The sequence below is a fragment of the Oryctolagus cuniculus genome, chromosome 21 (genome assembly GCF_964237555.1).
Source record: "Oryctolagus cuniculus chromosome 21, mOryCun1.1, whole genome shotgun sequence".
In the NCBI taxonomy this organism is placed as follows: domain Eukaryota; kingdom Metazoa; phylum Chordata; class Mammalia; order Lagomorpha; family Leporidae; genus Oryctolagus; species Oryctolagus cuniculus.
Window position 1 is genome coordinate 26,109,889 of NC_091452.1, and position 24,675 is coordinate 26,134,563.

At 42.6% G+C, this 24,675-nt stretch overlaps 1 protein-coding gene across 1 annotated transcript in view; it reads left to right on the plus strand.

Moving 5' to 3' along the window:
* The window catches only part of LOC138847470 (kinesin-like protein KIF2C), a 68,887-nt gene that overhangs the window by 39,919 nt on the left and 4,293 nt on the right, over positions 1–24,675 (plus strand). Inside the window, exons 3-5 of the mRNA XM_070066294.1 lie at positions 21,209–21,279; positions 23,268–23,442; positions 24,142–24,284. Of these exons, the coding sequence (XP_069922395.1) occupies positions 21,209–21,279; positions 23,268–23,442; positions 24,142–24,284 (389 nt within the window). The remainder of the gene's footprint in view (positions 1–21,208; positions 21,280–23,267; positions 23,443–24,141; positions 24,285–24,675) is intronic.

Here is a 24,675-nt window from a genome sequence, read left to right on the forward strand (position 1 = left end):
GGGTGCTGGTTCAAATCCTGGCTGCTCCATTTCTCAACCAACTCCATGCTGGTGCACCTGGGAAGGCAGCAGAGGATGGCCCAAGTACTTGGGCCCCTGCACCCATGTGGAAAACCTGGATCCAGCTCATGTCTCCTGGCTTCGACCTGGTCCATCCCCAGCTGTTGTGGCCATTTGGGGAGTGAACCAGTGAATGGAAGATCTCTCTGTCTCTCCCTCTCTCTACCACTCTGCCTTTCAAATAAATAAATCATTTTTAAAAAGAAAAAATAGTTGTGTAAAAACATAAATTTTATAGCTTTAGTATATGCCAGCATGAAAGGAGTTATAGATAATTTTTTCTTTTGTGCTTTTTTTTGAGATAGAAATTCAGAGAGAAAGGGAAGGTGCTCTCCATCCACTGACTCACTTCCAAACACCCACACAGCCAGTACTGGGCCAGGCCAAAGCCAAGAACCAAGAATTCAATCCAGGTCTCCCAAGTGGGTGGCAGGGACCCAGCCATTTGAGGTAGCCATCACCTGTTGCCTCTCAGAGTCCACAAAAGGAGGAAACCAGGATCAGGAGCCAGAGTTGGGAATTAAACCCAGGCACTGAGATGCGGAACCTGGCATCCCAGCCAGTATCCTAACCACTAGGGCACACACTCCCCCCAAGACACTTCTTTTTAGAGGATAACAGAACCAATTATATTATCTCAGTATAAAGTGAGAAAGTAAGTGAAGGGAACACAGTGGACTTGCAGCCCTGCTCCTTTAATTCATCCAAATGAGCATTGCATTTAGTTGCCGTTGAGTGTTTGTTTCAATTTGATGAACATACAAAAAAAAGAAGCCTGTACACAGAAAAATTTCAAGCCTTAGCTTGAGGAATGGTGCCATGCATGCAAAGCTGGGCTGAGTGGGTTGTCCTGCTTGCGTGACAAGGGGCAGAGAGCCCCTTTCTCTGCCTCATACTCTTCTCAAGAGACCTGAGACGAGTCAGGAACAACACCTAATGTCTCACCACACCTAATGATTGATTAGCTGGCAGGTCTCCCTGATGACTGAAGAGGGTGGCGTGAGCACAGTGATGTTAAGCAGCTCTGGGCACACCCCACAATGCCACAGTGAATGACCCCCTCTGAAGTCATGCCCGTGGTGGACCCACCAGCACCTGCAGCCTGGCCTTATAACTAAAGCAGCTGGTGGAGAGCTCAGCAGGTAGCCCTAGGGACATACACGGGATGGGACCCGTTCCCTGGGCGCATCTTCTCGGGACATTTTTCACTTGCCTGCATGGATACCACACACCCACACATCTCCACTTGCTGAGTTAGAGCAAACAGTACCCCCTCCAGTGTGAGGTTCAGTGGTTTTGGCTTTCCTAATGTCCCAAGAGAAAGTGAGGGGAGCAATGGAGAACCTGTGTGCTTATTGTTCTCGTCTCCTCTACCTGCTCCGTACTCACATTTCCCTTTGTTTCCTTCCCATGTCCTTCTGTACTGTTGAGTCTTTTATTGGAAACCCCATGCAAGATGATTTCTAGACAGCTGACAGGAAGCTGATAACTTGTGCATGTCCAGAACCATGTGGTGAAGGAGAACAAACCTTGGGTGCCCAGAGAAAACCAGACTTCACTGGGACCGTCTCCACCTGGCCCCCTGGTGAGACCCAACTCCTTTAACTGCTATGCAGGGTTGCTCAGTGCGATTCAGTAGTGTAGTCTGGGGGTCAGAAACAAGGGAAAAGCTGGCAAAAGTGGGAGAAGAGGGCTGAACATGTCCTTCACAGATGTTAGTAATCCAGGTGTGTCACCTACCTGAATGGGACCAAGTCTTCCAGGATGAGATCAAACAATGGGAAAGAAGGCATGAGTGAGGAAGAAAAAGGGTCAAAGAGACCAAAGAGGAAATAGCTTACATCTAGATCATTGCTTCTTCCATAGTGTTCTAAGTCAGTCTCATAGCCTGGTGAGTGCACAGAAGGAGTAGTGATTATGGGATGGCCATGGAAGGAGACGGGAGAGTGAGAATTGAGGTGAGGACTTGGCTCCCTGCTGCACACTGATATGCCCCACCTCAGGACCTCTGTGTCCTCACCTGCACACTCCTCTCCCATTGCCTGCATCACTTCCCCCTGCAATGAGGAAGGGGTCCTCTGATGTCCAGCTTAGATCGCTGGCACTGGAATTCCATCTCTGTGGCCAGAAGGGGTTTTCTGTGTCATTCTGTTCCTCCATAAGCAGCCAGTCTCCATGCCATCCTTATATGACACTGCCTTCTATCCCTTGTGTTTCCCTTCTTTTCTCTTTCCTAATGATTGCCCATTTCTTTTCTCCTTGTCAGTTACTTTTTCTCCAATATAATGTTAGAGGAAAGATCAAAGATATACTGCTACCATTTCCAGTAAGTCAGGTCATCCCTTCCTAGTTCAAGAACCTGTGGGTTGAGCTAGATTCATGTTCGGCTCTGTGGGAAGTTCTGACCGCTGCATGTTGGAGATGCTGTTCCATGCCTGGGATGACCTTAGGTAGCCTGGAAATGTTAAATCCTCACGACAGCCCCACACATCTCCTGAATCATTAGGGAAGATGAACAGATCAGAGGTAATGTAACTTGTCCCAGTTCTCTTAGTCTGCAAATGAGGCGAGCAGTAGCCACATAAATAGACAGGGCCTGCTAGGACTTAGACCCACTCAGGGAAGGACTGAGAAGGAAGGGCACCTTGGAGCCCTGAAAACAGCTCTGTGTGGATTAAGAAATGGGTCTGAGGCCAGCGCAGCAGCTCACTGGGCTAATCCTCCGCCTGTGGCACTGGTACTCTGGGTTATAGTCCCGGTTAGGGCGCCAGTTCTGTGCCGGTTGCTCCTCTTCCAGTCCAGCTCTCTGCTCTGGCCCGGGAAGGCAGTGGAGGATGGCCCAAGAGCTTGGGCCCTGCACCCACATGGGAGACCAAGAGGAAACAGCTGGTTCCTGGCTTCGGATTGACGCAGTGCTGGCCATGGTGGCCATTTGGGGGATGAACCAATGGAAGGAAGACCTTTCTCTATCTTTCTCTCTGAGGCCTCTCTCTCTCACTGTCTAACTCTGCCTTTCAAAAAAAAAAAAAAAAAAAAGAAAAAGGAATGGGTCTGAGAGGACCAGTGATCACCAGCCTGTCTTCCCAAAATACTGTTCCTTCCAGTGCAATTGTGAGAGCTGGAGGGTGCTGCAAGCCCATCAACACTTCTCGTGCTCTAGGATTCCTGCTAAGCTATGGACAGTGCTGGGGCACCTGGACACAGGCCACTCATATGTATGCCAATTCCAGATGCCAGACGTGGGCAAACCAAGCAGGCTGAGGGGAACTTACAGTTATAGTCTCCTCCACTGCCTTAAGATGCTGGGGTGGTGTGGGTGTTTGGGGCTGTAGTTAAGATGCTGCTTAGGATGCCTACATCTCATGTTGGAGTGCCTGGGTTTGAGTCCTGGCCTCTTTGCTTCTGATTTCCAGTTTACTGCTAATGCATTCCTAGGAGGCAGCAGGTGATGGCTCAAGTACATGGGTCACTTCCACCCATGTGGGACAATGTGATTGAGTTACAGGATGCTAGCTTTGGCCTGGCTCAGCCCTGGCTATTGCAGATACTCTGGGTAGTGAACTAGAGGAGGGAAGATTTTTGTCTATATTTTTCTCTCTGCCTTCCAAATAAAATTAAAAAAAAATGCCTCTTCCTTTTTCTCTGAAGGGAGGAGATAACTTACAGTTCGCTTATGGCCTTGTCTAAATACTGATGGATATTGTGAACTCAAATGGCTTCCATAGCCTTAGCAGCTCATGTCAAGAGCCTTGGGTGATTGCTGACATCATACGTAAGAGTGTTAATTATTAAAGTAACAACAGGAGTCACTGTGCACTTACTCCCCATGCAGAACCTCTGTCCTCAATGAGTTGTACTATGAGAATTAACTGTAAAATTTGTTTTCAAACAGTTTGTGTGTGTGTGTGTGTGTGTGTGTACAAATTGTTGAAATCTACTTAGTATAGAGTTGATCTTCTGTGTATAAAGTTAATTGAAAATGAATCTTAATGGAGAATGGGAGAGGGAGGAGGAAGTGGTTGGGAAGAATCACTATATTCCTAAAGTTGTATTTATGAAATTTGTACTCACTAAATAGAAAGTTCCTTTGGGGAAAAATCGCCTCTTCCTACTCCTTTAAAAATAATAAAATAAGCACTAGTGCACCCATAGTAATCCCAGTACTCCCAACCCTGAGAGTGCCTTGTAAACCAGGATTCAACAGTGAGGGCAGAATAGGAGGGTGCTGCTCCAAGTCCTCCGGGTCCTCTCCTCAATAGGGAGAAGGTCCGTTCCTTACTACTGCCCACGGTGACACACTACAAGAACTGTGTGGGTTCCAGCGCTACCTGTGAGAGAGCGTGCACCCTGCCAGGTCCCCTGCCCTCTGCCATGGTGAAGGTACAGTAAGCAGGCCCTCGGGCCCAGCCCAAATGTTGGGCACCTTGGTCTTAGATTCACTCAGTATCCAGAACTGTGAGAAATACGTTTTATTTTAGGGGCCGGTGCTGTGATATAGCAGATAAAGTCAGTGTTGGCATCCCATGTGGGTGCCAGTTTAGGTCCTAGCTGCTCCACTTCAATCCAGCTCTGTGCTGTGGCCTAAGAAAGCAGTAGAAGATGGCCTAGGTCCTTGGGCCCCTGCACCCAAATGGGAGACCCAGAAGAAGCTCCTGGCTCCTGGCTTTGAATGAATCAGCCCAGCTCTGGCCATTGCAGCCATTTAGGGAGTGAACCAGCAGATGGAAGATTCACTCATTCTCTCTCTCTCTCTCCCCCTCTGCCTCTCTGTAACTCTGCCTTTCAAATAAATCTTTTTTTTAAAAAAAAAAAAAAGAACTGATGAGATACAACAAAAGCAGTGTTAAGGGGAAAGTTTGTAGCAATTGGTGCCTATAGCAATTGGTGGCTACATCAAGAAATTGGAAAGGTACCAAATGAATAAGCTATCAGTGCATCTCAAGGATCTGGAAAAACACCAGCCAACCAAACCCACAACTAGTAGGAGAAAAGAGATTATTAAAGTTAGAGAATAAATCAATAAAATTGAAACAAAAATATTACAAAAGATTAGCAAATCAAAGAGCTGGCTTTTTGAAAATAATAAACAAAATTGACACACCATTGGCCCAACTAACCAAAAAAAAAAAAAAAAAAGAAAAGGAAGACCCAAATCAATAAAATTAGAGATGAAAAAGGAAATGTAACAGACAACAAAAATAAAAAGAATCATTAGAAATTACTACAAAGGGCCGGCGCCGTGGCTCACTAGGCTAATCCTCTGCCTTGCGGCGCCGGCACACTGGGTTCTAGTCCCGGTCGGGGCGCTGGATTCTGTCCCGGTTGCCCCTCTTGCAGGCCAGCTCTCTGCTGTGGCCCGGGAGTGCAGTGGAGGATGGCCCAAGTGCTTGGGCCCTGCACCCCATGGGAGACCAGGAGAAGTACCTGGCTCCTGCCATCGGATCAGCGCGGTGCGCCGGCCGCGGCGCGCCGGCCGCGGTGGCCATTGGAGGGTGAACCAACGGCAAAGGAAGACCTTTCTCTCTGTCTCTCTCTCTCTCACTGTCCACTCTGCCTGTCAAAAAATAAAATAAAAAAATTTAAAAAATTAAAAAAAAGAAATTACTACAAAAAGCTATATGCCAACTAAACCAGGCAACCTAGAAGAAATGGACTGATTCCTGGATACAAACAACCTACCTAAATTTAGCCATGAAGACATAGAAGACCTAAACAGACTCATTACCAAGACAAAAACTGAATCAGTAATAAAGACCTTCCAACAAAGAAAAACCAGGACCAGATGGCTTCACTGCTGAATTCTACCAGACATTTTTAAAGAAGAGCTAACTCCAGTTCTTCTTAATTATTCAAAACAGTTGAAAGGGAAGGAATCCTTCCAAATTCTTTCTATGAAGCCAGCATCACCTTAGTTCCTAAACCCAGAAAAGAGCAACAGAGAAACAGAAACTACAGACCAATTTCCCTTAATTGTTAAATAAACAACAGGAGTCACTGTGCACTTACTTCCCATGCAGGACTTCTGTCTTCAGTGAGTTGTGTGATGAGAATTAACTGTAAAATTTGTTCTTAAATAGTTTTGCGGGTGTGTGTGTGTGCAAATTGTTGAAATCTTTACTTAATATAGAGTTAGTCTTCTGTGTATAAAGTACATTGAAAATGAATCTTAATGGAGTAAAAAAAATAAACCTTTTTAAAAAAAGAAAAACTATATCCCTAAAAGTTGTACTTATGAAATTTGTACTCATTAAATAAAAGGTTTCTTTGGGGGAAAAAGAGAATGAACAATGAACACACAAAAAATTCTTCTGGGGCCAGCACTGTGTCGCAGTAGGTTAATCCTCTGCCTGCGGTGCCAGCATTCCATGTGAGCACCGGTTCGAGTCCCGACTGCCCCTCTTCCAGTCCAGCTCTCTGCTGCGGCCTGGGAGACCAGTAGATGACGGCTCAAGTGTTTGGGCCCCTGCACCTGCATGGGAGCCCAGGAAGAAGCTCCTGGCTTCAAATCAGTGCAGCTCTGGCCATTGCAGCCATTGGGGGAGTGAACCAATGGAAGGAAGACCTTTCTCTCTGTCTCTCCTCCTCACTGTCTGTAACTCTACCTCTCAAATAAATAATTAAAAATTCTTCTTCAAAACATAATACAGAGATGATTTGCTTAGTCATGAAATTATTCATTAATAAATTTACATTAATAAATTTAAATAAATAAATGTCATAAATTCATTAATAAACTTTAATAATTATTAATAAATAATTAATGAATAAATTTATTCATTAATAAATTTATTGCCAGTCAATATTCCATGTTAGGTTAAATATTGATGAATAAAGCAAAGTCTCTTCAATTCAAAAAAATAAAGAGATCAAGAAAGAGAGAAAATAATGGGCTAGACCATGATTGTAGACGTATACTGGTAGGGAGTGCTCAGTTCTGGATATTGTTTGTAAAGTGTGACTACCTGGATTTCCTGAAGGACTAGATGTGGAATTTGAGACGAGGAATGGAGCCTAGTTATTTGGCCTGAGCAATTGGTAGATTACCATTTATTGGGAAGGGAGAGAGTGTGACAAAAGGTTTTTAGGGAAAGAGGTTGGAATGAAGGGTTGTTTTGGGTGCCAACTAGACATCTAAGTAGAGACTTGAGTACACATTTAGAACTCTTTGGAGTTATAACCTTGTGAGTTGTAGAGCCTTCTTTGTGGCACAGAGGGTAAAGCTGCTGCCTGTAACGCTGACATCCCAGGTGGGTGCCGCTTTGTGTTCCAGGTGCTCTACTTCTACTCCTCCTTCCTGCTGATGGCCTGGGAAAGTCAGCGGAAGATGGCCAAAGTGTTTGGGACACTGCCACCCACATGGGAGACCCCGACAAAACTCCTGCCTTCTGGCTTTGGCCTGGCCCACATCTGGCCTTTGTGGCCATTTGTGGGGAGTAAACCAGCAGAGGGAACATTCTCTCTCTCTCTCTCACTGTGCCTTTCTAATAAGTAAACAAATCTTTTTTTAAAAATGTGAGTTTTATATTACAACTATGTCCAGTTACCCCTAATATTTTGGAAAAACCTGGTGTGTGTTCTGGTTGCCAAAAGTAAAAGGGGCCATTAGACTGAAGAAAGGGCCAGACAAACCCAGGATTACAGAGTGTAATTTATTGCGTATATTCACAGACAGAAGTAGTCTTGCAGACCTGCATCTCGGGCAGTAGGAAAGGATTTACATGCTAAGCTAGACAGAAGTGGTCTGTGGCCAGCCAGAGTGTACCCAGACTTTCTCAGGCAATATTAAAAGGTCAGACTTCAGGTAAAGGGAATTTCAGGCATCAGTCCCTGGCAAAGGATGCTTTGTAGACTTTCTTAATGACTTTGTGTATTCTGTAGGCTACAGATGAGTGTCAGTGTCACCGAGTGGTCAAGCGGGTAGTTTCAATCAAGATGACTACAGGCATGTCAATGTGGATCTCTACAGGGGATGTGGACAATTCAGGATAAGCATGTCATTACTGTGGGCAAAGTGTCTCAGACTCAACAATGTCATTATCATCAAAGAAAGTGAAAAGTAAAGCAATAGAAATAGAGGAGAGCCTAAATACCAGTCTTGGGTACTCCAGTGTCTAGAAAGATAATGTCCAGAATGAGGAAGGGCAGCCAAGAAGTGAGTGAACAAATGAATGATGGATACTTTTGCGCTTTCTGCCTTGCCCACATGTCTGCACTGTAGCCCGTGGCTACTGAAGTGCCTAGGCCAGAAAAAGAAGTGAATCCCTTCCTTATTTGATACTGATATAGCCACTTGGGTATCCATTTGGTTTACTGTTTTACTTTCCAGCTTTCATTTCATTTGTCAATTAGGATTTTAAGTTAGATGTATGACACAGGCCTGTGGATTTGGTTTAATGCTGTGCATCCCAGCTTTCTTGTTCATTTCATCATTTGCATTAGATAGCTGATGTGCTCAGAAACAACGATCAAAAGTCCAGTCTGTAGATAATCCCTCTGAAGAATCTAGTCTACTTTGTTATCTACACACGAAGCTGGCACAAAGTGAAATCTTATTTGCTACGCCCATTTCTGTCAGAAACAGCTTTGAGGATCAGGAAATACTCAGCGGATGACGTGGAGAAAGCAGTTCAGAAATTCACGCCAAGTTCAACAGAGAGTAATGCCTTGGTGTAGTTGTCATAATTACTACTATGATACGTAGATTTGTATATGCGTATTTGTATCTTGAGGGGAAATGCAGAGAATGTACTTTACTTTGAAGTTTGGTTGGTTTGGATGATAGTTTACCTTATTTCTTTTGATAGCCCAGATCAGACCAGCAGTCACATTCCTGCATGATGACTGTGCCCATCCCTTAATGAAGCTCATGTTGCTAGTTACAGTGGGATAATTAAGTTCTACTGTTGGGTCTGGGCTGCTTCCACAATGCTAGTTGTTTTGCTGCAAATCTGAATGTTGACTGTCTACTGATGTCCATTTTATTCTTTAGCCAAATCACAGAGAATAGGCACTTTATCTTCCAGTGCCTCTGAATGATTATAAGTCACTGGGCCGGCGCTGTGGCTCAGTAGGCTAATCCTCCGCCTTGTGGCACTGGCACACCAGGTTCTAGTCCCAGTCGGGGCACCGGATTCTGTCCCGGTTGCCCCTCTTCCAAGCTAGCTCTCTGCTGTGTCCAGGGAGTGCAGTGGAGGATGGCCCAAGTGCTTGGGCCCTGCACCCCATGGGAGACCAGGAGAAGCACCTGGCTCCTGCCTTTGGATCAGCGTGGTGCACCGGCCGCAGTGCACCGGCCACTGCAGCCATTGGAGGGTGAACCAACGGCAAAGGAAGACCTTTCTCTCTGTCTCTCTCTCTCTCACTGTCCACTCTGCCTGTCAGAAAAAAAATAAATAAGTCACTGGATTTTGTATGCAGGATATCACTGTTTTATTGGCCTGTTCCCTGTTAATTTCTCCTACATTTCTTATACTTCTAAATTTGTACATTTGTTGGAGTAGTCTTAGGATTTCTTTTATTGTCATGTGCATCACAATTTTGGGATAGAGGCATTTTTATAATATGTAGAGTTTTGTGCTGTTCCATCAGTATTTGTTAATATTATTAGCCCATATACTCTTGCTTAATGAAGCAGACAGAACCCAACTGATTGTCCTAAGAGACCTAAAGTGTGCTCATAGCATCTATTCACCTTTATTAATAGTGGCACTTTAAGCTCTTATAGGAAGTGTGTGCTAACTATTCTTGATTCTTCTTTTTTTTAAAGTTTTTTTTTATTTTAAAGGCAGAGTTACAGAGAGAGAGAGACAGAGACAGAGAGAGAAGTCCACTCCCCAGATGGCTACAACAGTCAGAGCTCCTCAGCATTTTTTAACAAGTCTTTTTTAAAATGTATTTTGAATTATGGTAATTGCATGCAAAATAAAATTTGCTCTGTTAATAATTTTGAAGTACACAGTAATGTTAAGTGCATTCACAATATACAACTGATCTCTTATGCTTCATCTTGCAAGCTTGAAATTTAATACCCATTATAGAACAACCCCTATTCTCCATTCCCCTCAACTCCTGGCAACTGCCATTGTGCTTTTTGTCTGTGACTCTGACTGCTATAAGTACCTCCTATAAGTGAAATCATACAATATGTGTCCTTTAGCAACTGGGTTATTGCACTTAGCATAGTGTACTAGATAACAAATATATATTGTATCATATATATTATATATTTATTCTATATTTATATATTATATTATATATTATAATGTATCATATATTTTATATATACACAAAATTATATATTTATATATTATATATAAATATTTACAACATAATAATATGATTATTATAATAATATGATTATTATAATAATATGATTTTATTAGATAATTAAATATATATTAATACTAATGTATTATATTTACATAATATAATTTTATATATAATTTATATAATTATAATTATAATTTTATATGATTTCATTATATTTTATATTACAATAATATATAATTATTCCATTATATTATATTATATTATATATACTATTATATATTATTATATTATCTATTATAATAATAAAATATATATTGTATCTTATATATAATTATTGCATATAATTATATATAATATAATTGATATCAATATATTACAATTATTATGTTATTATAATTATACTATATTATAAAAATTTACATATAATAAAATATATAATAAAATAAATTATCTATAAAACATATAAATTATTAATTTTATATGTTATGGTAATGATGTTGATATATAAATATTAATATATAAATTAATAATTTAATACTTATTAATATGAATTATATCGATGTTATATATGCTATAACATTATATGATAATGATATATTGATATATTAATATTAATACATAAAATAATTATTTAGTAATTATATAATAGTATATAATATATAAATAATATGTAATATATAATAACAATGATATAATATAATATGTAATAATGGTATAATATAATCTTTATAAATAATTAATATTATAAATAATGAATAAAAATAAAAAAAGTTTTTGAAAGGCAGTTACATAGAGAGAGGGAGACACAGAGAGCCTAGCTGAAGCCAAGAACCAGGAGTTTTTTCCAAGTCTCCCACATGGGTTCAGGGGCCCAGGGATTTGGGCCATCTTCTGCTGCTTTCCCAGGTGCATCAGCAGGGAGCTGGATGGGAAGTGGAGCAGCTGGGACTTGAACTTGTGCCTGTATGGGATGCTGGTGCCACAGGCAGATGCTTAACTTGCTATGCCACAGCGCCAGGCCCCAGCTTAGTGGCTTCAAGGCTCATCTATCATGTTATATCATGTGTCATATTTTTCTTAGTAAATAATAATACTCTGTGTGTGTGCCACTTTTTTTTTTATCCATCAACCCATGAATAGAAACTTGAGTGCTTCTTCCTTTGTTATTGTGAATAGTGCTGCTATGAACACAGTTGTTTTGAAGTTTGTGCAAACCCCTGCTTTCAGTTCTTTTTTGTTTTTAAGATTTATTTTATTAATTTAAAAGCAGAGTTAGAGAGAGAAAGATTGTCCATCCACTTATCCACTCCCCAAATGGCTGCAGTGGTCAGGGCTGGACCAGGCTGAAGCCAGGAGCCAGGAATTCCATCCGGGTCTCCCACGTGGGTGCAGGGGCCCAAGTACCACTGCTTTCCCAGGTGCATTAGCAGAGAGCTGGATTGCAGGGGAGCAGCTGGGACTTGGAACTGATGCCCATATGGGATGTCGGCACTGCATGTGGTGGTTTACCTGCTGCAACACTGGCCTCATATTTTCAGTTCTCTGAGTAAATACCCATCAGTGGAATTTCTAGATGATATGGTACTTAGATTTTTCATTCTTGAAGAGCCATCAGTTGATGTATTCTGAAATGTTACTTTTTTCTTTGATGTTTGAAAGATATTGGGTTTAGAGATTTTTTTCAGAAAAAAATTTTTTAAAGATTTATTTGTTTACGTGAAAGTCAGAGTTACACAGAGAGAGGAGAGGCAGAGAGAGAGAGACAGAGGTCTTCCATCCGCTGGTTCACTCCCCAGATGGCTGCAATGGCCAGAGCTGCACCGATCTGAAGCTAGGAACCAGGAGCTTCTTCCAGGTCTCCCACGTGGGTGCAGGGGCCCAAGGACTTGGGCCATCTTCTACTGCTTTCCCAGGCCATAGCAGAGAGCTGGGTCGGAAGTGGAGCAGCCAGGTCTCAAACCCGCATCCATATGGGATGCTGGTGCTTCAGGCCAGAGCGTTAACCCACTGCGCCATAGCACTGGCCCCCAGAAATTTAAAAATGTTTTTTCACTTACCTCTCTTGTATTGTTTCTAGTGAGAAGTCTGCTGTAACTCTTAGCTTTGTTTTCTCTGTAAAATTATTATTTTTTTCTTGCTGCTTTTAAGATTTTATTAATGTGTTTAAAGATATTGATCATGCTGTGTACCTTGGTACAGTTTTTGTTAATTAGTTTTTGTTTTAAAAATAATTTTTTAGTAAGTTTGGAAAACTCCCAATTGTTATTTTCTCTTACATGTTTTCCTGAGGCCAGCGCTGTGGCCTAGCTGGTTAACTGCCACCTGGGATGCCAGCATCTGATATGGGTGCCAGTTAGTGTCCTGGATGTTCCACTTCTGGTCCAGCTCCTGCTGATGGCCTGGTAAAAGCAACAGAACATGGCTCAAGTGCTTCGGCCCCTGTCACCTGCATGGGAGACAAAGGTGGAAATCCTGGCTCCTGTTTTCTGCCAGGCCCAGCCTGGCCATTGCAGCCATCTAGGGAGTGAACCAGCAGATGGAAGATTCTCTCTCTCTCTCCCTCTCCCTCTCCCTCTCCCTCTCCCTCTCCCTCTCCCTCTCCCTCTCCCCTCCCTCTGTCTATCTTCATCCCTTTCTGTAGCTCTGACTTTCAAATAAGTAAATTAATAAATCTTAAAATTAAAACTTTTTTCTGACTTTCTCTTATTTGGTGACTGGTTACATGTGTATTAGGGTGCTTGAAGTTGTTCACAACTCAATGGTTCTCTGTTAAAATAGCTTCATTTTAATTGTTTCAATTGGTATATCTTTAAATTTACTAATGTTCAGTTTCTGATTTGCCATTAATCATATTCTCTGCATTTATTATGTGAGGCATTGTATTTTTATCTCTAGATTTTTGATTTGTGTCTTTTAAAAATATGTTTATTTTTTTAACTTGAAATTACTTATTTTCAGGTTAAGACAAATGTTTCCATAAAGCAAGAGCTAAGTATTAATGTCTTTAAATGGTTAACATGATTTGAAAATTTTTATTAAAAAGTGACCATTCTTACCATAAAACACTCATTACTGTTTTTACTCAAAATAAATTCAGACAGAGCTGAGTTTCCTGAAAATCTGTATTCTCTAATAGAATAATCAGGATGACCGAGTACTTGACAGCTGTTCTCCAGAGTACTGGCTGAACATACAGTGATTGCAAAACTGCTTCTCCCTGGTTATACTTACAAGGTTAATGTTCCTTGCAAGGCTCTCATCTTATCATGAAACGCACACAATCAGAGGAAAGATAGAAGAAATAGGGAAAAGAACATTTTCACTTTTATTAAAGGCTTTTGATAATGAAGACTTCATAAAATGTCATTAAATTGTTTGCTATACAATAACCATCTATTTCCAAGTAGGAGACATAACTATTAAGTCACTTTGATATGTAAAATAATTCTGAATTCTTACTATAAAATGATTTGGGTAAAATATGAAACATTTTATTATGTTTAAATCCCTCCTTAGCATTCTTATTTTCTTGAATATATATATTTTATAGTAGACAATATCCTTGTATACTAATCTATGTCATTTCACTTGGTTTTCATTGGTTTCTTCTTGTCCTCATTACAGGTTGTGTTTTCCTGCTTATTTGCATGCCTGACATTATGAATTTCACTTTGTTGGGTGCTAGGTTTCTTATATTTATGAAATATTTTTACCTTTGTTGTAGAGCTTTTTTGCTGTTACATTCCTCAGAAATGGTTTGGTCCTTTGAAGATTTGTTTTCAGTGTATGTTGGGTGGGACCAGAGCAGCAGCAGTCTAGGCTAATTCTAGGCTAATTCCCTGTGTTGATGTGTATTTGGACTATGTGATGTCTCATATATTATGAGGGCTTTCTCACTCTGATTTATTAGAATAATATTCCTAGTCCTATGTAAGCTCTGGAGAGTGTTCTCCCTGCTTCTTTCTGGTAGTTCTTTTCCAAGTCTTGGGGAGTTTCCCGACACAAAAGTGCTAACTGAGTCTCTGCTAAGACTTGGGGTGGGAGGGCTCTTGTAGGTCTCTGCAGTTTCTCTCAGTGCTCCTGTCTCCTTTTCATATTTTGTTTTATGAACTTTAGCCACTTTGGTCTCTCATGCCAAATCTGTCTTCTCAACAAGGAGAGATTGCTGGACTCATTGGATTTCTCCTTCCCAGAGATGGAGACGAAAACTCTGCAGAGTGTACTTGACCAAATATAGGGCTTAGCTGTTTCTTTCTCCCCTCTCAGGAATTATTAACATTTGCTGCCTCCTGTTCAGTGCCTGAAATCTATTCATTCTTATGTATTTTCCCTGAATTTTTTAGCTGTTTAAGTCATTAGGTAGATTAATCTCTTCCTTGTTATTCTGTCTTGGCTGGAAGCAGAATTTGAGCCAGTTGTTTAATATCATGTTCTAATTTATTCATTTATAAAATGAAGATAATTCTATAGGTTGTGAGGGGGAAAAGGATAGTATATCTACATCATGTAGTGCAGTTACTGACACAGCGTAGACACTGAGTAAGTGTTAGTTGCTCTTATTTCTGGCTCATAAGAGGAAGCATGCGTTATGCCAGTGTGGGAAAGTAGGATCAGGAGCAAATCCATTTTATTTTGACTCCTTTCTCTGATGTGCAGAATTAAAAAGCAAGTGGTGGCAGTGTTTCTCACCCTTCCTCCCCTACTGACTTATTTCAAAGAGGGCTAAAATATCATTATTAAGAATCTACATAACATAAATGTAGTAAGCCATTTTGTTGTAGTTAAGTCAGAAGAGTGTAGCAATTAGGAATGTAGTCCATAGGGTCAGTCCTGGACTGAAGTCCTTGCTTTCCTTTTTATCAATCCAGAGTAAGGTTGTTCTGCCTGCCTCATGCTCCGTGATACACACGAGGCAGCACCACCTCCTTCACTGGATTGTTGGGGAATTAAATACATTAATGCTGATGCAGCCCTTCAGCACAATGATATCACATAGACAGGGCTTAATAAGTGATAGCTACTTTAGCTTTACTAGTAGTAAAGTTCACACTGAGATCTTCAACTGGAATGAACATATTGAGCTCCAGATTGCTAGGGCATGCTTTATTTTTTATGGATTTTCGCTTTTTAATATATCTTAGTAGTATTTGTATATGTCTTTACATGTCAGAGAATATATTTACATACATTATCTTATTTTTTTACGTGGATCCTTGACTCTTTTTTTCCCTTGAAGAAATTGAGGCTCAGAGAACATAAGCAATTAACTTAAGGCCAAAGAGTGAATGAGGGAACTACAACTAATCACTGATCGGAGAACTTAAGATATGGTGTCCATGCTACTTCCGAGTGAAACATTTCAGTTGTGTGAAGATGTATGTACTGTTAACCAACAATGGCTTTTATACTCTTGCAGGCAAAGAGCATGAGGACTCTCACTCCTCTTATTGCACTTAGTGACCAGCACCCAGTATACTGATGTGACCTACATGTTATCTATGAGAAGAAAAACACAACTGTTGTCTTACTTCCAAAAATTGAGGTTGACTATTGAGTAATTAGCACCTGTTTAAGACAGATAATTACATAGTAATTCTTTCTTCATCACAGATGTTATCACTCTTGATTTTTAGCTTTGAAAACAAATATCTTCTCAGTATATGAATTTACTACATTTTCTCTTCAGGGTAAAGCTTTCCTAGAATCATATCAAATGGAACTGTTACTTGACAATTTCATGGATTTTATAGTAATTCCTTTAATAAGATTCCATTTATAGATCAAATGTCTGTGACTAAATATAATTACTTACAGCTAAATCTGATCAAAGCAATAAGCTCAAAATAACTTACATGGACTTTAAAGCACAAAAGGAGGCAGGATGTTTTATGATGGACAGTCCCAATTGTTTCTTTTGAAAAATAGCCCTTAATTTGAAACATGGCTGTGTTCCTCCATGTTTGCTTTCAGGAAAAACAAAAATAAAACCAAACCCTAAAAAAGCAACCTTTATTTCATGTTTTTCCTACACTATAACATCCTGATAGGCAGATGGTTTTCTTTGGGCAGTTAATTGTCATGGTCTCTTCATGCTCATTGAACAATTCTCTTTTTTCTTTATTTACCTTGTATTAGAAAAGTTACATTCTATTAAGGAGCTTATTTTGACAGTTTTGTTATTTTATCTGTCGTGCTTATGGATTTAGGCAGAAGATTGCTATCATTTTCAGGAATTAGTTTTGGTTAAATCACCCTGCTAGCTTAATACTGTTATTTGGTACTATTCTTATTTATTCCCTTAGATACTGGTTATGTTTTTTTCATAATTAACTTTTTTAATTTTTAAAAGATTTTATTTATTTATTTGAGAGTTGAGTCACAGACAGTGAGAGGGAGAGACAGAGAGAAAGGTCTTCCATCCGCTGGTTCACTCCCCAAATGGCCACAATGGCCAGAGCTGCACCGATCCGATCCAAAGCCAGGAGCCAGGAGCTTCTTCTGGTGTCCCACACAGTTGCAGGAGCCCAAGGACTTGAGCCACCTTCTACTGCTTTCCCAGGCCATAGCAGAGAGCTGGAGTGGAAGAGGAGCAGCTGGGACTAGAGCCGGTGCCCATATGGGATGCTGGTACCACAGGCGGAGGATTAACCTATTGTGTCACAGCGCCGGCCCCCATAATTACCTTTTAAAAAAGCCTGTTTGTAAAACCCATTACTCTAGATGATAAATCTATGTTCTATGGTACTTGTACTTATTAGTGCAGATGTTGATTGGTGGTATTTTTAAAAATTTGATTTCTGTGAGTAGGCAAGGGGAGAATGACAGACAGACAGAGGCAGAGCTCCCATCATGACTTATTACCCAAATGTCCTCAGTGGCCAGGGCTGGACCATGCCGAAGCCAGGAATCAGAAACCCAGTCCCTGTCTCTCTCATGAATGGCAGGGAATCAGCCGCTTGAGCCGTCACCTGCTGCCTGCACAATAGCAGGAAGCTGGATTTGGGAGCAGAGCTGACTTGACCCAGGCACTTGCATAAGGGATGCAGGCATGGCAAGCAGTGTCTTAATCTCTAGGCCGAACCCCTAGCCCAACAGTGGTGTTTTTGGAGATGGGATTGGAATCTCCAGACTGTGATATTCTTTGCCCTCTCTTTTCTAGTAGAAGAATCCTGTTAACTGCTCCACAGTGTCTGAGGACCTTGATTCTGTGTAAGCAAGGCAGCTCTTGATTTGCTTATCTCTTATACTGCATCAGATATGTATAAGAAATCAAACCTTTGTGTCCTATATGAACCAACTTGTTTTTTACATGGGACCTCAAAATGTTGGGCAATAAACCAGGTGCCTTTGTGTGAGCAGGGGGTTTTTGAGCTTGGCTCACACCTCTACTATTATCTGTCTACTTCTGGAAGCAAGCTTCAGGAGGTGCCTGCAGATGTTTCCAAGAAACCACCTTGCATATAATTTTTCACACTCATTTTAGGGGCCAGGAGCCCATCTGTGTACCTAACGATAGCCCCTTCTCTCTCCTCTCTTAGTACCTGGCACAAAGTAGGTGCCTGCAAGATGCAAGCCAAGGGGCTGATGTTTGGCACAGTGGATTGGGCTGCTGATTGGGACACCCATATCACATATCAGTGTGCATAGGATGGAGTCCCACCTCTGCTTCTGATTCAGCTTCTGGCTGTACACCTGGGAGGCAGCAGATCATGGCTGAAATACCTGGGTTCCTGCCACCCACATGGAACACTCTGATGTAGTTAGTTCCTGGCTTCTGGTTTCAGCCAAAAGAGCCAGGCTCTTGCGGGCTTTTGGAGAATGAAAGGGTGGATGGAGGTTCTCCCTCCCTCTCCCCATCCTCTTTTCTCTCTCTCTCTCACCTTCTCATTATGTTGCTGTGCCTTTCAGATAAGTACAAAATAAACAAAGAAGAGATATAGGTTGAACATCCATTATTCAAAAATCTGAAATACTCTGAAATCTGCAACACTTCCGGTCTCAGACATTTCAGATAAGGGATATCGAAGCTGGATTTATTATTTGAACAGATGAAGGATACAATAAATAGTGTGACAGTACTCTGGTGGTGAGGCCGTCATATCTAACGTTGTTTGTACTTGCTCTTTGTGTTCTTCTGTGGCCCCTTGCTATATATTACAAGAAAGGAGGGGGTCAATTAACTGCAAGCTTCAACTGGAAACACAGACTGTGCTACAGGGGATTTAGCTAACAGATTTCACTAGTGGAGGCTTTCCTAGGTTTGGAAATGATTTATCCAAGGTCAATTGATCAGTCAGTGTGAGGTTTACAGGCACGCTCTGCTGATTCCAGCACAAATCAGGTTACTTTCCCCCACTTCAGATGCTTGTTAGCTGGCCCATGTTGGCAGGAGTCGTGGCCACTGAGATTGACTGAGAGGAAGAAGACAAGGAGAAAGCTGGTCATCAGCACCCAGGAGTGGCCGGGTCTGGGCCTTCAGTTAGGAACATCGTTACCCAGTGTGGAACAAAGAGGATAAAGTGGGAAAAAGTACACATCAGTGTCTTACACTTTTTTTTTTACAATTGATTAAAAAAGATGAATAGGACAGACTGAATAATAGGGAGGTGGGGAGAGAAAGTGGCAGCTGGGGAGGGCTCAGGGCACATGACTGGGGCTGTAGAGAAAGAAAAACATTGCCATGTGGGTGAGCAAAATACTGAAGTTTCAAAGCAACAGTAATTTTACACTGAAAATCCTGTAATTACGTGCTTGGCTGTTTAATAAAAACGTCCTGTAGTGAAATTACTATATATTTACTTTGTATCTGAAATGCAGAGTACCTTAAATACATGTCTCACTGTGGGATGAGTGCTACATCTTACAGTTTTTGAAAAAGGAAATTAGCTGTTTTTAGTAGCAGCTGCTCAGAAATTTCCCAACTATAGATAATCAATTCAGAGTTACCTGATTAAATCTATCATTTGTCAGTCATGGAGCGTTCCTCTTTGCTAAACTCTGGAACTAAAATTTCTGTAGGAAAACAAATGGTTGTATTCTTAACACATTACATACGAACTCACTGCGAGAAAGTTGGTAACGAGAATGATCAAGTTGCATCTTTACAGAAATGGAGGCTGTCTGGCCTGAGGTTGAAGTGCAGCCTGCACTTCTAAGGGCTGGAATCTCGTGCCCTCACAAACATCCAGCAATCTCACTGTTTTGCGCCCTGAGAGGTAGCAGATCATGAGCCACCTAGTTGGATCGCTGTTACCACATGGGGACCCTGATTGAGATTTGGGCTCCTAGCTTTGGCTTGGCCCAGCCCTGGCTGATATGGGCTTTTGGGGGATTGAACCAGCAGATACCAAATTTCTGTCTTTCAAACAAAATAAAACAAAAAACAAACAACAACAACCAAAAAACCTCACTACTTTAATGACAGTTAAAATGACGTTTAGTAAGTAGTGTTAAATGTAGGGTAATTCTCAAGCTTTAAAATGCACCTGAGCCAATTGGGTATATTCTTAAAGTTGTAGCTTTTATTCACTAGATTTGGGCAAGTCCTGAGATCTTGCCTGCTAACAGACTCATGGAGGGCTGTTGCTGGTAGGCCTGGCATGACATCAAATAGTGAACTTTCATGACACTGCCTCTCTAGCTCACGCTCCCTGGGCTCTCTGTGGGTCGGCCTTTGCATTTCTTGATCCACGTGCATTTCCACCTCTGACTCCTTGCTCGTGCCTCTCACTGTCCCCCTTTCCTTCTGTCTCTCTCTGCCTTCCTCTTTCTCTGCTTCCCTCTCCTTCCTTCCTTTCTGCTTTCCCCTTCTCTGTCTCTTCTCTCTGCCAACCGACCTCCCTCTTACCTCCTTTTGTAGCCTGCCCCTTCTTCCCTGAGTAGGTATCCAACTGAGGGACAGGAAACGTACCTTTACAGGAATGAAGTCCAGGAGTCTTCACTCACTTGTGAATTTTTTGAGGGCTGGAGCTCATGAGGCCCAGAAGGGAGGGCTTGAACTCTACTCCCTGCCTACTACATGAGGTTGGCTAGATTTTTACTAATGACCATGAAAGTAGTTCTGAGACCTCCTATAGATAACAGAGTGGGGAAACTAGGAAAAAATGAGTGATACCTCGTCCTGGGGAGTAGCTAATGGGAGAGGCAAGGGTACTAGTGTTAGATCTTGACCCATAATGGCTAGATGAGGGGTTAGAGAGGAGGGCGTCTGGACAAACTTGCTCTTTCTAAAAATTTTGAGAACTCTAATATTCTTTACATCCCATGAAGGTTTTATATACATTCCATTAGCATATACTAATTGTACATATTTATGGGGCACCGTGTGGTATCAGGATACTTATACAGCATGCACTGGTCTCATCACAGTGATTAGCCTTTCCATCGCCTATGAGCTCCTCTCTCCCAGTTCTTCATAAAATGCACAGCCGACTATCACGAACTGCAGTCACCCCCGAGCTTGCTTTTGGTTCTGCTCTGCCCTCTGCTGGCTCATGGCCTCCTCTGCTCCAGCAGATTGAAGAGCACAGGATATGTGTCTGCGTTAGGAAACGCCCGCCCGCTGAGTAAACAAGGTAGGGAAGCAGTTGTCAGAAAGATGCTGTCACGTGAGTCCCTCTGCGTCCAGCAAGCACCTCCTAAAATTCTCTTTCTGCAGAATTGGCCAAGAAGGAAATTGATGTGATTTCCATTCCTAGCAAGTGTCTTGTCTTGGTACACGAACCCAGATTAAAAGTGGACTTAACAAAGTATCTGGAGAACCAAGCATTCTGCTTTGACTTTGCAGTTGATGAAACAGTTTAAATGAAGTTGTCTACAGGTTGGTCTTTTTTTTCTCCTTGTGTCCTCCTTCACTGACGCTTTCCACTTTTAAATGCAGGATACTTTGGCAACACTACGCACAGACACCCTGGAGTTGAAACCCCTTGCTGGCCTCTCATGTTTTCTGGGGTCAGTGCTAGAAGCCAGGACAGCCCCATTTTGTACTTGTCACATCCCTTTCTGCAGCTTTATTGAATGGATCACGAGTGAGGTATCATCCAGTACACTTTGAGGCTGGGCTGCACAGGCTCCAAGGGTCCTCCTGGTGTCTATGTCAGCTACCCCTATTCCCATTGGACTTAATAGGCTCAGGGAACCTCAGCTCTGCTCACACACACACTAGACTCATATGACTATTTAAATCAATCTAAATAAAACTTAAATTCAAATTCCAGTGCCTTATTTATACTGCCCATATTTCAGTTGATCAGTTGCCACATGTGGCAGTGGATACTATTGGACAGCACAGTGGCTACTGTCCAATCATCACAGAAAGTTCTGGAGCAGAGTTTGACACACTAGGCGTAGGCCACATCTGGCTCATGATAGCCAGGCTGAAGCCAGGAGCTAGGAATGCCATCTGGGTCTATCACATGGGTGATAGGGACTCAAGTACTTGGGCCATCTTCCTCTGCCTTCCCAGGTACATTAGCAGAAAGCTGGACTGGAAGCAGAGGAGCTGGAACTAGAACTGGCACTCCAATGTAGGATGCCTGTCTCACAAGTGCTGGTTTAACCTGCACCACAACACTGGCCCCTGTATCGATAAGTTCTGGATCCATGACTTCAACCAACCATGGGTCAAAAAGATTCAGGAAAAAATGTATCTGTATTCAACATGCACAGGTTTTCCCCCTTTGTCATTGCTTCCTAAGCTATACAGTGTGACAACTCCTTATATAAAGTTTACATTGTGTTAGGTATTATGAAATATAGAGGAGCTGAAGAATAGGAGAGGATATGCATAGGTTATATGTAAATACTATGGCATTTTATACAAGAATTTGAGTAACTGTGGATTGTGGCATCGGGTTGCGGGGTACGGGTCCTGAAATCAATCCCATGCAGATACTGAGGGATGGCTCCACAAATACTCTTACCCTCCTCTGCATCTTTTCTCTCAGATTCACAGCAAGGCCACTGGTACAGACAATTTTTGAAGGGGGAAAAGCAACTTGCTTTGCATATGGCCAGACAGGAAGTGGCAAGACACGTGTGAGTATTCAGGGCTGGATGGGGAGAGCCTTCCTGTGGTGCAGCACTGGGCCTGGAGGACAGGGAGCTGCTTCCAGAAATTCAGTGCAGATGCTCCATATGCTCTCACCACAGCAGATGCGGGGTGGGCTGAGGTCGATCTAAATCCAGCCTCCTCCTGGCTTGTAACAGTGTGTCTCACTGTTGCAGTGGAACCAGTAGAATTCTGGCCTGAACCAAGGGCCTTGTGTGTCTGTGTGTGTGACAAAGGCAGAGAGAGACTTCCATTTGCTTGTTTATTCACCAAATGCCCAGAACAGCCAAGAGCTAGGAACTTATTTATTTATTTATTTATTTGAAAGAGTTACACAGAGAGGGGGAGAGACAGAGATCAGAGAGATCTTCCATCCACTGGTTCACTCCCCAGATGACTGCAGTGGCCAGAGCTAGGCCAATCTGGAGCCAGGAGCTTCTTCTGGATCTCCCACATGGGTGGCAGGGACCCAAACACTTGGGCCATCTTTTGTTCCTTTTTCCAGGCCATTAGCAGGGAGCTGGATTGGAAGCAGAGCAGGCAGGACTCAAACTGGCACCCTTATGGGATGCTGGCATCAAAGGTGGCACCTTAACCTGCTATGCCACGATGTTGGCCCCGAGAGCTAGGAACTTAAACTTGTTCTCTCAAGTGGGTGGCAGGTGCCCAAGCCCTTAGGCCATGATCTGCTGCCACCAAGGTTGTGTATTAGCAGGAAGCTAGAACCTCCCAGGACTTGAACCTGCTTACTCTGATAATGGAATGTTGGTGTCCCAGTCAGCATATTAACTGCTGCACCGAGTGCCTGTTCCCTCAAGGGTCTTCTCCCCCTTCCTTTTGCAGACTATGGGTGGAGACCTAGCTGGTAAAGCCCAGAATGCATCGAAAGGCCTGTAGGTATTGCATTCTGTCGCACTGGGGTTGGGCACAGAAAGGCAGGTTGTTTACTTATCCAGGCTCACTCTCTCTCAGCCCGAGATGTCTTCCTGCTGAAGAATCAGCCTCGCTACCGAAACCTGGGCCTGGAAGTCTATGTGACATTCTTTGAGATCTACAATGGAAAGGTGGCTGGCAAGGAGCTCCTTGTTTATGCTGTTGGGGTTTCTGACTTTCTAAAACCTTGAATTCTGCTAGCAATTGATAGCAGCCCAACAACCTGTTAGCTGTCAAACTTCTGATGGACCACCTGCCCTGCATGAGTAGAGGATTTTATCTGATGGTTTCATCAACAGGAATAGTAGGACGACTCCTCAGGTCTCCATCTCAGATGGGGGTTTGCCTGGGTGCACCATCATCCCTTGACCCACCTTCTCCATCACCTGCTTCCCTGATTGTACTCGTTCATTCTCCTAATTGCCCCTTCCTCTCCTATACCTCTCTCTGCTTCCTAACAGTGTGTCGGTTTTTGCGGAGTTGTCTTCCCTAGGGCAAGATTTGAGTACTAAAAGTAGCTAATATTTATCATATTCGGGTACCGTATACTAAGCACTATCTGAAGCACTTTGTGGTTTCAACTTCATGGATGAGAAACAAGGCTGGAGTGGTTAAATAACTTGCCAAAGCTGGCACAGCTGATAGTGTAGCAGAGTTGCTTCAAACCAAGGCAGCTTGGTTCAGATCCCAAGTATAATGCCCTCTGCTGGCCTGGGATCTGTCAGCCTGGGTTCTCTCTGTCCTTGTCCAGCTGCCATGGGGGCTCTGTAGGAGGGAGGAGTTGGGTAGGGTGACTATGGTCTCAGCCTCCTGCTTCCTGTCTGGCACAGCTGTTCGACTTGCTCAACAAGAAGGCCAAACTGCGTGTGCTGGAAGATGGCAAGCAACAGGCACAGGTGGTGGGGCTGCAGGGGCACCTGGTCAACTCCGCTGATGATGTCATCAGGATGATCGACATGGGCAGCACCTGCAGGTCAGAGCACTGGAAGAGGACAGGCCAGATAACGCATGGTTCAGGTGGCAGGGTAGCCCTGAGCCCATTTTAGCTTCTAGAGTGTGGCTTCCCCCCAGCTTGGTAAAGGCTACAAAGTCCAGAGCTCATCAGAACTGAGAATGCTTTCATCTTACCAAAGAAGGCTTTGTTTGCAGGCTGTTATTACCTTGGAGGCATGTTTCCTGACTTCTCTGGGTTTTTCCTTGTTCTCTCATCCCTTTGTGGTGGAAGTTAGGAGCTCTAGGTCTGTTCCTGGCTGGAAGTAATGGAGCCGTAACTCCTCTGTGAGAAGTAGGGAACACTGCCATCAGGCCTTAGGCATGGCCCACTGTGGTGCTGAGCAGCTGCGGAGGCCCTGGAGGAGTGCTGT